Here is a 16030-nt window from a genome sequence, read left to right on the forward strand (position 1 = left end):
TTTTTGTTTCAAGATTTGTAACTTCTTCCGTTCATCTTTCATCCTCCTTACCACTTCCCCCAACACATGGTAGCCAGCCGTCCTAAGAACTGCCAAACACTACTTTCGCATTTTTCTTCCTCCTTTCTCGGTACTGTAATGTGATAACCAACTGACAAAGATCTCATAAAATCTTGCGTCAGTGTTCCTTATATTTCATAAAGTAAACAAGGCAACAATAATATAGAATATATAAAATTTATTTACACTCGTTGTACTCATAGTCTCGCGCAGTTTCCTAGAAAATGAAGAGGCAGACGCTTGCCGTTGACGATTTTTGAAGTACGACCAAATATTTGAGCGATAGTTGTCAAGGCTGAAAGCGCCGGGCACAAACTTTATAATATTCGGTTCGTCCACTTTCTAAAATCCTCTAGGGGATATGCTTGTCGCTGATCTGCAAAAAAATAAAGACAATAGATTGAAAAGAACGTCCTGTTAGAAGAATCATTGAATTTTGCACATTCTTTGTTTGTATTAGCTTGGAAAAAAAGCACTAGCCGAGGAAAGATCATCATTGTCAAGAGGCAAAAATCAATCAGAAACACAATCAGTGAAGTAGGAGGCGAAAGAATAAATGTTTATTAAAACCAGTAAGTTAGTAATTGACTGGGCCTGGAACTCCGACGTGGGCATCTCGAGTTCTTGCCTCTTGGTTGCCTCGTGGGCTTGCCGATATGCTGTGGGGTACTTGAGGAAATCCAAGTAGGCATCCATTATTATCGAGGCCCTCCAGTCAAGATGGCAGGCAGACCTACTCAGCAAACACCTTGACGACGAACTTTGGGTTATTCAATCTGAGAAATTTAATTTTTGCTTCAAAAAGTACAGTGATTTATAATTTCAGTTTCTCAACTTGACTAGGGTCTGGCTCTGACTAAGTTCTGTTTAATACTGCGCATAGAATAAGCGTACTATATTAAAGGAGCTCGAGCGCGAATGTTCGACTCCTAGCCATGGCGGCTCCTCTTTAACGAGAGTGAAGGGCAAGTAACTCCCTTTTTTTGTGAGTAGAGATTCTTACGCCCGTAGCTTATCGTCGCCATCACCGCCAAAGCTCGGTGCCGCATCACTCTTTCTCTCTTTAGCGTTTCAAGAACAATGTCAGTTTCGTAACTACCATAGACGCTTGCTCTCTCAAGTGGATGTGACGGCCGACACAAGAACTAGCGATGCCGCATTTCTCTTTTGCATCATTCTTTACCGGTTGGTAAATCGCGCACAGAATACGGAAAAAACTAGCACGGAAAAATGCGCGAACCATCGCAAGAGGCTCCTCCTCACGTGTTACAACTCGCTGTGCCATGTGCATTGTCTTGACTGCCCCCGCGTTCAGAGACCAGCCGCCTGTGCTGGCTCGTCGCTAGAGCTGTCAAACTGTAATGGTTGTTGCAACCATTCTCGACTCTATTGCCTTCACGAAAGGCAGCAGCCAGATAAGGGTGCTTATTAGGTGCTTGTGAAATAATACCAGATGGTCGAAACTCCCGAGGACCTCCACTACGGCATCCTTCCTATTTTGGACTTGGTAAGTAAAACTCTAACAATAACATTATTACTCATCGTGCCTTCATATTAGGGTGGCAAGCGCCTCTGACACGACTTGTAAAAATGCGGAGCGCACACTTCATCCGAGCCTGGGAACTCGTGTCCAAGCAGAACGTGCACTCACTCGCCGGGACTATCATAATCCGGAATAGAATGCACGTCACCGCTTCTTCTGTTGCAAACACACAAGGCTCGAGAGTCTCGTGATGAAATCTCGACATGTTCCAAGGTCAAAGTGGGAACGCTGGAAAGCGCTCTTAGTTGGACTGTACTCTTCTGAAAGAACCCGGAAAACATATTGAGAAAGATCAATTTCGGCCGGCCGCACGCGACAAGGTTCCCAGAGCGATCTGAACCACTCAAAAAGATCAGTCGCATTTATTGTTATATTAACAAATGTTCATAACAAGTTCAAAAAAAAAGTGTGGCTTCTCCGAAAACCAGCATTCACTGCGTATTATAGCCTATTGTCCCGGTGGTGCCCAATGAAAAGTCGCCCAAAGATTGTGCCCAGAAAACACGAGCGCACTACATCACGGGTTTTCTTGAGAAGCCTCGAATTGTTCTAGATACTGTTGTGATTAGAGCATCAACACTTTCGCGCATGAATTACTTTCCTTCAAAACAAAGATTTGTTATTTCATCAAGTAGGCTTCAAGTACCCCGTAGAGTAATACCAGTATTCGAGGTAGCTAATGCTGGCACGTTTTCTTGCCGTTGAAGAGTTCCCCAAAATGCAGCGGCGAGATACAACGTCTCGCGCACGCCAGAATGATCATTTTAGTCTCTCTTTTTGAAAAACGAATTCGAAACTGTAGGCTTAGTAGTGTCAACGTGGGCAAGACTATGAATACTACGTCCATACACTGTTTTCACTTGTGCCCATGAGTTTCCGCTGGACGCCACAGAGAGGATGTTTTTTTTCTTGTTTTATGGACAGGCCATCACATAACTTAGACCATGCACTCACGTCGACTGGTCGTCCCGATGTCGTGGCACCTAGGCTTTGGTGCCTTTTGCGTGACGAGCGCGCCTTGAAGAAGAACTCGGCGAAGGCAATGACGCATGCAAGACCCAGTCCGGCAAGGAGTACGACGAACACACCGCCCACCTTGGGCAGACCCAGCTCGCTGGCCGCGTCTGACCTGGACGCCACAGGGTCGTCAGGACAACGCCTCGCTGAGTCAGCAACCTTCCACCAGCGGTCCTTGAGCATTTCTAAGGTACCGCTCTCTTGAAGACGCAGCATTGCAGAGGATAGCACGCCGCGGTATGGGGAACCTGCATTGAAGAGGTATATCGTTACTTGCTGTAAGAACGTCTACTGTGTGTTGATGCGCATTCTGCGCAGACCCGCTACTCTACTGCTAACGCGATAGCACTAAAGAGCATATTCGCCGAAATTATGGGTTCGGTGTCAGTGGTGTTGCGCGAAAAATTATCACCTTATGCGTGACCAAAATATTGAGAACAATGCCAATGAAAGAAATGGTTGATAAAAAAACCTGGAATAGAGTAGGGAGCAAACCAGTGTTGTTGAAGTTCGAGTGTGGATCGAACCCAGGTCTTTCGTGTGGTAAGCGGATGGTCTACTACACGGCCACGCCTATGCTTGTGAAAACAGGGAAAAGAACTTTCTATGCAAAGAAATGCAGCGAAAATAGCTTTCATGCTTCAAAAACAAACGTGTCCGGTATATATGCTTCACAATGCAATATAAAGTATTGCATTAATGTTGCGTGGTCAAGCGCCTATTGGCAGCGGGCCACAGAATATGGGATTATTATAATGGCTTCGTGGTGGAAAGCTGGTACCCTACTACAAAAGGCGCACACACTACTTGGCCTATTTCCTCAAGGCCACGTAGTCAGTGCATTACAAATTGGAAAAGGTTTCATGCACTGAGTGTTCGGAGTACACAGTACGAACAAGATGTCCCTACGGCGTTGAACTGCTAAAGGCAAAGCTTCAACTTCCCCTAATTTTTTAACTAGCTGCAAGAAGCTAATAACCGCGAGCTGCTCTATTACGATATTTTACTTTTATCAGAATCTCCACGTAAGCCCAGAAATATTTTTATCGGTTATTAATTGTCAACGTCGTGGATTAAGAGCCAGGCTTTAGGACATTTATTACTAAAGCAAGAGAGCCTGATTTAAAGTTTTGTCGCGTAGACGCAATGCTGAATCTGCAATCATTGGGCCAGCGATAACAGAGTAATCCTTAAAATAATGTCAATAGCTACCGGCACGTTCCGGCAAAGAAAAAGGATGACTTTATAATTAGGTGTGTGCTTTTATGTCGCCAGTTTCTCACACGATGGGTACCCTTCATGCTCAAAAATGTTTTCTATTCCGCAATACTAAAACGGGAACACAAAAAACAATGTACAAACGAGCACTCGTTTGTACTTCCGTTCTATCGTTTGTGCGCGCTACAATTTTTTTACATAAATTTATACCAATTGGCCCAGCTGTCAGCTCTACCGCAATTTGTGCCGATCGGGCTAAGCGACTATGAACGTCTTTCTCACGAACTTCAGGCGGGAATTTTGACTGTACCAATTTTACCAGTAGGTGCTCGACAGCTGCAGTTCTCTGCCTTCCGCAGCTTCGGTGAATGTTATACTCTAAGCAAAGCTGTTGTCGTTACACGATGCACCAGAAGACTTAGAGAACATTATGGTGTCATTTTTTTGATGAACCTACAGTAACTGAGCACCAATTACGTGCACTGCTGTACTGATTGAGAAAAAGGGGTGGATTTCCGGTGGGCTCTCGGAATCGGACTCAATAGCTACGGCTTTGGAACAGTACACTTAACGATGTAGACGGCATCGCGGTGCGACCAGGTTCACCCCAGGACCACCCTGGAACGCTATTGGTCTCGCTTCTTGATCCCCAGAGTAAAAACGGTATTGAAGCAGGTGAGAAGCTTTTTTACTGGAATATCTCTATGTGTTTTTTTATGACTTTGTACTGCCAAGGCGTTGTCGTTTATTGTCCACTCATCCAGTTTGTGGAACTCCACAGAACTGATTTTACAGCTCTGTGGCTACATCATCATAACGAAGCTACATGAAAGCGTTCTTTATTGGTCCCCTTTTTTTTACAATCCAACAATGCTTCTCTAAGCGATATAGGTCTGTGCATTCGCGACTATATCTGCTTGCAAGTGGGTCATTGCGCAAATGTTGGCTGCTATAGGTGATTGCACGATTGCAACCTGAAGTATTTCAAGAAAGTGTTACTTTTGAGCTTATTGCAGCCAGTATAGCTGGCCAACAGGCCATATTTATTGGCGTTATGCTCAAGCAACCATTGTTAACAGTTCAAAAAGACGATAGCTTTCGTGGATGCCACCCTGTCACGCCTTGCAGGCTGCCCTCACGTACGTTGACTTTAGCAGTAAATAAGAAAATGGACGAGTTAGTATGAAATATGCAGAGCAGAGATTCGGACTTGGACCCGGGCAGACGCCTAAGTGCTGTAATAAAGCGTCTAATAACCGGACAACAGCTCTTCCTTCGTGTTGCCACCAAGCAATCGAGTCATCGAGAGGGCGGCTTTTCTGAATATCAAACACATTCTCGTTTTAGCCATTTGAGGAAGTGGGAATTAACTGATTTGATTGATTGATATGTGGGGTTCAACGTCCAAAACCCACCATATGCTCATGAGAGACACCGTAGGGGAGGGCTCCGGAAATGTCGACCACCTGGGGTTCTTTAACGTGCACCCCGGTCTGAGCACACGGGCCTACAACATTTCCGCCTCCATCAGAAATGCAGCTGCCACAGCCGCCAAGTATGACGTTCACAAATTCAGATCAAGTATGACGTACACAAATAAGCGACGGGAAGGTCGGTCTCCCTACAAATAAATAATGCCTCCGCACATCTCTTTTGTGAACGTCGGTGTGCAGTTGGGGTCAAGAAATGGTGCAGAACGAACCTCAAAATATTTGTTCTTACTGCTAGCAGTTGCTCTTTAGAAATTGTGAATTTTTATAGCTGGTACATTATCTCCACAACAGTACACTGGTTGTATTGACTGTGGTCCACTGTTACAAATTCATGCTGGAATATGAGAACTGTACCTAATATTCAAAAGAGTAAGCAAATGTCGGTGACATACGCTCTTCTGCTGACACGATTGTTTGATTGCTATGTGGAGTTTAGCGTCCGAAAACCACCATATGATTATTAGAGACGCCGCAGTGGAGGGCTCCGGAACTTTCGACCACTTGGGGCTCTTTAACGTGCACCCAAATATGAGCACACGGGCCTGCAGGATTTCCGCCTTCATCTAAATGCAGCCGCTGCAGCCGGGATTCGAACCCGCGACCATGGGTCAGTAGCCGAGTACCTTAGTCACTAGACTACCGCGGCGGGGCTCTCCTGCTGACTTCTGCACTTGACTTCTGACTTTTTTACTTGATGTTCATCATCAAAATACGCAACCACTAATCAAAGATCGACCAATAGATTTTCAATTTTGATCTTTTTCTGTCTCACGGCCGTCGCTTTGTTTTTGCTTTTTGCCATGCTTTCCTAAAATCACCAGTTCAACTTGCTTCGTAGAACATGAGCATCAATATACATAGGCCAGTGTTTCAAAACGCTGTCACGCATGCACTAGTACTCTTTTATTTAGTGCGTGACACAATGTCATACCTCAGCAACTGATGAAGCGAAAGTTGTTTGTACCCTTTATTGAAGTCAAAATAGTAACAATGGGACTACACATTCCAGTGTATGCCCAAATGCAGAGAAATGTATGATATTTTGAATAAAGTGTGCCATATAGCACTGGAATATGTTTCCGTCTCAGACCATCTTGTAGAACGACCATCACAAGACAGTGGGACGAAACGGCGATGCATGAATACCACGGCATACAGTTGACGGCGGGCACCCAGCTGGCGTGGAGACGGCGGGGGGGGGGGGCGTTTCTTTGTTTTTTTTTTTACGTGCTCACGCTTGTGGCTGAACGGTTCTGCGTAAGTGGATGCCGGCTCTTGGCATCAGGCTGGCGCGACGGAGATGGCGGCTCTCCCTTTTTTTTTAATTTCTTGTGCCTGCTCTTACCGGCTGTATGCGTGACTTTCGTGCCGCGCGGATGTGACGGGTATTTTTTATTGCTGGGCTCCCTATAGACAGGATTTTAGTCAGTACGCAGGAGCGCACCGCCTATCTGCCATTCGTATTCGGCACCTGAATTATAGTGTAGTTTAAGTATGTTGTGTTATCCGACAGGGGGTGATGTTATGAGTTTTTTAATGAAAAGACAGCTGTTTCGGTGGTGTCTCTCAAAAAGAGTTTTTAACACTCTGTCGTGAAACCCGAAGGAACAGATTGTGTTTAGGTTAAAGAGGTCATCGCATTATATCCTGGGTTGACAGAACCTAACCCCAACAAAGCATTTTGTTTGGCAACAGATGCATCGGAAACCGCAATTAGAGGTTGCCTCTCTCAAAAGATAAGTAAATATGAAAGACCAGTCGCATTCGTCAGTAAGAAGCTGGCGTCCACTGACGAATGAAAAGCGAACGTGACGCGTGTTTTTTTTTTTTGTAATAAAGGCATGCTGGAGAAGGCTGGTGATGCTCTTTCGCGTCTCGGATAATCGTCCTGTGGTCTGTATGTAACCATTAGTGGCAATGGGCTCTTAAATCAGTCTCATATAGATGTGATATATTTTTTATATAGCCGCTGAAGTTGTTGCATTGAATTGAATGACCGTGCAATAGTTTTCGTCGCAAGTTTAAAATAATTGGTATGCATGTTGTTAAGTGGTTCGAGGGGGCTAATAGTTTCAGTAGGATGTGAAAATATCTTGTTTGTCGTATCAATCAGACGCCTTTTTAATATTGTGGTTGTTGCTGGCCCCAGAATCATCAAACTGTTTTAGGTGTAAGAAATGTGCGCTGTAGGAATGAGTTTGTAGAAGAAATGAGGCAGCGATCGTGAAATGCGTGCATAATATATATATATATATATATATATATATATATATACATATATATATATATATGTGTGTATGTGTGTGTGTGTGTGTGTGTGTGTGTGTGTGTGTGCGTGCTTAGTGCAATTAGTTGGGCGATGAATGACCGTGTGGTGCGATAAATATAATAGACAATATGCAGTAGGACTCCGGACAGCACGCTTGCCCTTTGTCAAGCTAAAGCACACGTATTAGCACAGTCGCTTTCATTCAGAATGTGTCTCAATAGTTGTGCATTGCTAAATCGTTTTCCTTCGGCCGATCATTTTGAGAATAATGTATATGTGTCTCTGTGTCTCTCTTGTAGTATGACGCGAATGTTCATCTTTTCAAATTGTAGGACAAAAGAGTTCATGCGTGCGCGCAGCAAGAGGGAGTTAATTACTTTAAGCAAGTTTTTTTTATTGTGTTACTAGACAGTTTGTATACAGTGAGACTCTTGAGGCGGGAGGAGTTAGTATGAGGTATGCAGAGCGGAAGTTCTGACTTGGAACCAGGCAGACGCCACAGTGCTGCGTAAACGCGTCTCTTCATCGGACAACGGCTCTTCTTATGCGCTGCCACCGAGCACTCGAGTTGTCGAGAGGTGTCCTTTCCGAACCTGAAACACTTTTCCTGTATAGTTAGCGTTGAAGCTAGTCGAATAAGTGCGCATTAACTTCCTAAAGTAAACGTAGAAAAGGGGAGCAATACGTAAGAGTTGTTAGTGAAAAAATCTCAAGCAGGTGCTGTGAAAAAAACTTTCTTTCCTCCACTTCTTCTTGAGCTGCCGCGAATCGAGGGATACGACCGTTGAGGGCAAAGCGCTGGAGCCGGCTTCATTGATTTTGGCACGGTGCACTGCTCTGCCGCCTTCTACAGACACCCCTCCCTCTGCTTACGTATATCGCACCCTCTTGTGGCTACGACAAATTGATTTCCTCTAAATCTTTGATCCCATGCAGTTTCCGAAGCACTTCACAGCAAACAGCAAGAGTATTTGTTCAAGCTCCAGTGTGGTGGACCTGTACCACTGTGTTGTTTCGGTGAAGCCATGACTTGGGGCATTCCACGAGTCCTTCATAGTCTTTTCAGTCTCTCAGAAAAGTATATGCAGCAACACGAAAGTTCAAGTCCATGTATGCGGTGCAACAATGAGCCTATAGTGCGTCCGAACATTGTGTGGAAGACAACATGCATGGACTGAGCAACTGTTCGGTGCCCGCCATCGTTGGACGTGCTTTGTCGTCTTGCCTGAGTTCACAGCGAGACCATGAACATTAGCACCCTAGGTGATACGATGTTGCTTGACAGTGTCTATCGTCTGTTTCTTGTTATTTATTTATAGATACTGCGATGTGGTACCAGATACTAGTAGGGGTGGTTATAGATCAAAATATACAAAGAGTTTAGCACATACAAACTGCACGCTTTCTTCAAACATTTGTAAGAAAACGCTGAAAGGGACGAGTAAAATGGCACAACAAGTTCATAACATATTCAGATGTTTTTCATACAGTGCTGAACGCTTTTGAAAAACAATTTGTGTATTAATATTTTATCAGTCTAATGTAGTCTTGGGCAAAAAGGAATATTCTAAACGGTTATCGCTTGTGGTAAAAGGAACTATATTAAGAGCATGTTCTTGGCTTGTTTGATAACCTGTTCAGTAGGAAAGATAATTTTTAGTGTAGACGTTGTAAGGGCTATTTACGAGTTAAACAAATAAATTAACAGACACGGTGGCGCTCCGTCACCAGGGCTCGTCCAATGCGGCGCTTTGTTATCTCACTCACACTTGTATGGCTGCACAATCTGAAAATTGAAAATGGGTTCTGATGATCACTGAGTATAATAACAACTGTCGAGGGTAAGAACTGTATATTACGAAACGAAGCGTAGTTGTAGATGACCTCAATGTGCGTTTCAAGAGAAACAGTTTCGGCAAGGAACTAGAAACCACAGAATTCTTGTGCTGATTTCAAGACAGATTATTAGTAATCATCATGCCGAGATATTTGTACACAGTTACTGCCTACTGGATTATGTCTTCTGGCCTGGAGCTAATATACCCGTAAGTGCTTGCAGCTCAAACGAAGAATCATCTACAAAATGGACGTTAGGGCAAGGCGGTCTGGTCTGTCAAAGCCACTATGCGAGTAATGCGGAAATTCTGCATGTGTCTTCAACAGTACAAAACGTATTTTTGATGTTTTATTCAGTTATTTATTGATTTTTTCCTCTTCTAAGTAAAATAGTGGAATTCAAGACGAAGCTAGACGCTTAGATCTCTCGAGCTTTCTCGTGACTTAGTATCTATTATCTCCAGACCGCTGTAAATAAGGAACGTGTCGTTCCACGCAATCAGTTTTTTTTTCGAGTGATCAACGCTTCACATTTCCCCATATGTTCCTTCCTTCAAAGCTAGCGTTATGGGCGGCCGTACATATTTTAAAGGAAATTGACCCTCCGATATTTGGCATGAAATGAGATTACAACACAGGGCAGTTTGATATCCTGATTAATAGGTTATACTTTTAAAAACTCGGCAAATCACCCGTACCTGGAAATCGACGGTTAGCGAAGGATGCGGAGGAAAGATAACCGTGTTGGAATTTTGTCATTGAGCGACATGTCATTCAATGACGCTAAATTATTGTACACATGTTGCACGCACAGACATATATATGTTGAAGAGTTGCAGACGTTTGTATAGCCAGTAGTTTGCACACCAGTAGTTGATATAAAGCGCATATGCTCGCGAGGATGCTGACCCGTGACACTGCTACATAAATCAGCTTCAGTGCATGGCAACTAACCACAATGGATGTTGGCCGAACGTGACAGCTGTATTGAAGTAGTGCATATGTAATATATATAAAATTAGGTAGGCAGCACTGCAACCACTATTGACGTGTCATGATGATTGACGTTTATTCCAAATGTAGTTCTGAGACCTGGTGTAGCTCTCTGGTAAATGCTTCATTGCCACGCAAAATGCTTATTTTCGATTATAGCTTGGACCCTTACATTTATTCTTTACATTCGTCGGGTCAAAGCTACCGTTGTTAGTTGTCTCTTAACGCATGCGCATTGAATCATCCATGAGTATTCTCATTGTTCCTGGTTAGATACTAAGTGTCAATCACCTGTGGCACATACCCATATAACAGCGGCACAAACCCACCCGTGGGTATGAGCCACTGTCTGGCGTGAAGTGTTTTATGACGTACGCGACGGTATTGTGACATTATTAATGTATGACAAGCGCATCACACTCGTCGAAACATCTTACCCTCCCATGCTCATTTCGGTTCACGCCAAGTTAAGGGGTGACCACGAGAGCACCTAAAGCTAAGCGGCTAGATAGATAGATAGATAGATAGATAGATAGATAGATAGATAGATAGATAGATAGATAGATAGATAGATAGATAGATAGATAGATAGATAGATAGATAGATAGATAGATAGATAGATAGATAGATAGATAGATAGATAGATAGATAGATAGATAGATAGATAGATATTGGCCAGAGACCAGCAAAGGTGTTACTGGCCGAGACTAACCTCAGCCGTGAAGCATCACGTTCGTACCTGTCTCGACTGCCAGTGACGCAAGTCACCACGAACTAAACAAGCTGGCCTACTGCAACCCGTGCCGGTCCCAACAGCTCCATTGGACCAGATCGACACGGACATTTTGGACCTATTTCTACTGCAGGGAACCGCTAGGTTATCGTCATGACGGATTATCTGACCCGTTATGCCGAGACAAAGGCTATCAAGAGAGGTACAGCGCGGAGGTGGCAAGATTTTTCCATCTTGAGTATTGTACTGAGGCATGGTGCACCAACCATCGTGATCACAGACAGAGGAACCGCATATACGGCAGCTCTTTTGGATCACGTCCTGATGCTGAGTGGAACAATGCATAGTAAGACCACCGCCTGCCCCCCACAAACGAACGGGCTTATAGAGCATCTCAACAAAACCATTGAAGACATGCTTTTAGTGTACGTGGACGTTGAACACAAAAAATAGAATGAAATCTTGCCACACATAACGTTTGCGCACAATACGGCCAAGCGAGAAACCACCCGCATGACTCCGTTCAGCCTCGTTCATGGACAAGAAGTACGAACTATGTTAGATGCGATACTACCGCACGAAGATGACGACATCGACCCAGACGCCGACACGTTTACGGAACACGCGGAAGAAGCTACAAAACTTGCACGTTTACGGATCAGCCAGCAGCAAGAGTACGATGCAGGCCGCTACAATGCTCACCGCAGAACAGTCATCAATCAAACTGGCGACAAAGTATGGGTTTGGACACCCGTACAGAAACTAGGACTTCCCGAAAAGCTCGTAAGAAGATACTTTGGGCCAGTGCTGCGACAACTGAGTGATGTCACTTACGAAGTTGTTCCCGACAGTTCGTGTAGTACGAAGCGTAGCCAGCACCATCCTGAACTCGTTCACGTAGTGCGCATGAAGCCTTACGTCAGCGAGTGATTGCGTGAGACTTTTCTTCAAAAAATAAAAACCCACTTTATTGACTTCGCATCGGGTTGATGCTCTTTGAGAGGGGGGCAAATGACCCATGTCTACATGTGGACGAAAACGATGATGGGGGGATTTAGCGGATACCAGATAGTGCGCCCCTGGCTTTACTAGAGAACGAAGAAGACAATCTTGCGGCTCAGCTGTTATATAATGCCGTTTGCGAATATTTTCAGGCAACCAAGCGTATACCTTTGTGATCTTCAATCAAAAAAATTATTATTTATTACTTCCCAGGGCAAAGTGAAGTAAACACAGCTGAGTGGTAATCATAACACCTCAAATCTCAAAATTGCTCAACTTGACTTTTCAATTTTTTTTCTCGTTTGCTCTTTTTTATGTTGTTTTCCTTACATTAGTCTTATAATAATACAAATTCATTACACAAAGTTAAAATGATCACAGAAAAACTGCACTACACTTTCTTGGCCAATCCCCCTGAGTGGGAATGAGCCATCATCCCAGGGAAACAAACAAAGGCTCAGCTGTTGGGAACTCGCTGCTTTCACCGTCTCAAGGCGTACTTGTCCTTTGTTCGCGTTGTACGGCGACAATAAGCTGAAAGTCGCTGAAGTTCGCTATGAAATACTTTGCATTTAAAATCTAAAATTGTGAGTCATTACTGCAACATATCTGAACTAAATCCTGTCTAGTAAAGATTTAGCCTCAAAATTGCACTAGTGCTGAGGTATGAGCATTGTATGAATTAAACAATTAAAATGATCATTTACTTTGTGTGAATAATACAAAGTTGCGTATGCTCAGAGGCATTTGGCATAACGTGATTATTATTTCGAAAGCAATGACAAGGACACTTTCGACTGATTTTAGTCGTTGCCATCACCATCATGTACCGGATGTGTCGTGGCCAACCTGTCGCGGTAAAGAAGGCACAAGGTAAACATTTCGAGGCACCCGACAGGGGATTCTAAGGACCTACCCTTCACTCCACAGCACGCTGTGTTAGACCACTCCACCCCACGCTAAAAATGCGCCGTCCTAATAAGGATTAGTTATTTCAGTAGAACTTTAACCGCTGGCGGTACGCAGAGATTACAGGAGCATCCCGCCACGCTGTTAGATTTTCTGTCAAGACAAGGCACGGCGACTGCATGAGGAACAGAATGCTCAAATCGCGCAGATTCTGCCATGGTCTTTTTTCTGTTGGTTCGACAGCAAACAACTGGAATGAACTGGAATTCTTCGGTCGACCTCAGCGTGGCAATGATGCGGCAGACTATCAACTTGGCAACGCCTACCCTGCGAGAGCGACGTCACCTCTGGACAGTCTACAAACAGCGCAATCCTTCTGCGATTTGTTCAGAGAGTACGGTGACTACCTGAGGAATAGCATGCCTAAATCACCAATGCTTTTAGCGCAGGTTAGTTCATTAGGCAATCTGGATGAATATCGTAGCGATGATAGATTTTGTCAATCCTGCCGTGCCCACAGAAGTGTTATGCAATTTCGACTGACTGCTGGTCAATCAATGTGCATGTTGTTGTTTGTGCCCAAGGACATGGAAGAAAATCCAGGGCTGATTTCATGTCCGAAGGTTGCAGAAATGTTACAGGCTATTATTGATAGGCAGGAAGAAAGTGACCTCAAAATGGGTACCATAAGCGAGGAAATTGCCGCTTCCAATGGTAAACTGGTAAGTTACAAAATATTCTGATGGTTTTTGAATACACGAACGAAAATATTTTGGCATTGCATTCACTTGTCTAACTGCAGGTATCTAAGTTATTTGGGTATGAAAATAGGAGTAGGCGTAACAACCTTTTAGAGTTTGGAATCACCGAAAGGGGTGAATAAACAGAAATCAAACTCAGAGAAAAGGTCCTTGATGATATTTTTTGCAGAACTTTAGGGGTTTCCACGAGGACGGTAGAAAAAACCAACGCATTTGTTCATTGAAACCGAATAAGCCGAGACCCATTATTATGAAGTTTTTTTTTGATTCCAGAGAAAGATATAGCGTTCTAAAGAACTGTTTGAAGCTGAAAGGCACTAATGTTCGGGTCAGCCAATATTATGCAAAAAAGAGTAGAAACAAAAAGAGAGCTTCGAGAAAGTACAGCATCCGATCTGTCAAAAGGCACAAAAGTCCAGCTGACTTACGATAAAATAAAAGTAAAATTAAAACGTACATCGGGGCCCTCACCCAAAATAAGCGCATAGCGTGTATGGTTGAAGAAAGTACACTAGGTAAATATCAGCAGGAAAAGGCTCAGTTCACCAACCTTCTACCTGACTCGCACGATTCAACAAGTTCGCAATCAACACCCACCTTGTCCGTGGCTTCATAGCTAGGTTTTATTGTTCTAAATGCAAGCAGCATTGTTAACAATACTACTGATCTGGAATATTCGCTGCCTTCATAAACTCCTCATATGATCTTGATAACAAAAACTTGGATGCATTGTGGTACACATACTGACGAAATAATTGCCCCATGATATAAAATGTTTAAAAAGAACAGAGATTCGCGTGGCGGGGGAGTGACAAGAGAATCTGTTCACGCGTACATAATAGACTGTTACATTCCTGAAACAATTTGGTGTAGGATTGCTGAGGGAAATGTTGCTTATCTAGTTGGTGCAATATATCGCCCACGTTCGGCCTCCTGTGACTTTCTAGACCGGTTGAACACATTCTTGAGCACCAATGTACATAGAAACACACGTTATATTATGGATGAGGACTTCAATTTGCTGCATAATTATTAGCTGCACCTGGTATTACAATGGCGTTGAAAATTTTAGTACAGGTAATTTATTAGATAAAATACTTTCTGAAAAAGGGTTTATTGACGACTGTTGCGACGGTGGTCCTACGAAGAAACACGATCGTGCAAGAGCAATGGTCAAGCAGATGGCGGCGATGATCAGCACGAGCCGAGCGAGCGAAGCCCAGCACCCAGTACCCAAGCGGTGGCGATGTTGCTTGCCAACGACGCTCTTTCTTCTTCACAATTTGCCCCCGCCGAAAAAGAGCCATCCTGGCGACCTAAGAGTCTGGAGGCAGAGGGCTATAATATGGCTTAAGGCGGGCGACGTGGACGATGTCACGTCCACGCCGGCGCATGTCGTCGGATGGGGAAAGTGGCTCGATGAGAAAATTCACCGGCGAGGTTTGCTCCAAAGCGCGGTATGGGCCCTCGTACTTTGGAACGAGTTTTGAGGAAATGCCGGGGGTTTGGTAAGGAACAGCCAGCCATACAAGTGATCCCGGGGAATAGCTGTGGCTTTGTGAAGAGTCGACGTTGTTTTCTTTCTGGCGCTGTTGTTCTCGAGATGTAAAGGTGCGTGCGAGTTCACGGCACTCTTCCGCATTTCGGGCAGCTTCGGACACAGATGGGCATTCGGATGCGTCAGGACGGTATGGAAGGAGAGTATCGATGGTGTGGGATGGTTCGTGTCCATAAAGAATGAAGAAAGGTGAAAATCCAGTGGTAGACTGTGCCGCGATGTTATATGCGAACGTAATGAATGGAAGAATGCGATCCCAGTTAGTATGATCGGATGTCACATACATGGCGAGCATATCGCCAAGGGTGCGGTTAAATCTTTCCGTGAGCCCGTTAGTCTGCGGGTGGTATGCCATGGTCTTGCGATGAACAACATGGCATTCAGAAAGGAGAGACGTGACGACTTCTGATAGGAAGGCTCGACCTCGATCGCTTAGTAGTTCTCGAGGTGCACCATGTCGTAATATGAAGCGATGAAGGATGAAGGATGCTACGTCCCGCGCAGTGGCACTTGGAAGGGCGGCGGTCTCAGCGTAGCGTGTTAAATGGTCCACAGCGACTATAATCCACCGATTTTTATCTGATGCTGTCGGTAGAGGGCCATAGAGATCAATTCCGATCCGATCGAAAGGTTTGGCA

General features: G+C 44.3%; 1 protein-coding gene across 6 annotated transcripts in view; it reads right to left on the reverse strand.

The window, feature by feature from the left end:
• Positions 1–223: 223 nt before the first annotated feature.
• Positions 224–16030, reverse strand: part of LOC119173630 (glutamate receptor ionotropic, kainate 2-like) — a 295577-nt gene continuing 279770 nt past the window's right edge. For 2 of the 6 annotated variants that reach the window (XM_075896183.1, XM_075896182.1), the window contains one exon: positions 508–2868. In XM_075896183.1, the coding sequence (XP_075752298.1) occupies positions 2441–2868 (428 nt within the window). In that variant the 3' untranslated portion in view covers positions 508–2440. Of the gene's footprint in view, positions 437–499; positions 2869–16030 lie in introns of those variants that run through there. The other 4 variants (XM_075896184.1, XM_075896187.1, XM_075896186.1 and 1 more) reach the window with 4 other exon arrangements.

Source organism: Rhipicephalus microplus, chromosome 5, assembly GCF_043290135.1.
Source record: "Rhipicephalus microplus isolate Deutch F79 chromosome 5, USDA_Rmic, whole genome shotgun sequence".
In the NCBI taxonomy this organism is placed as follows: Eukaryota; Metazoa; Arthropoda; class Arachnida; order Ixodida; family Ixodidae; genus Rhipicephalus; species Rhipicephalus microplus.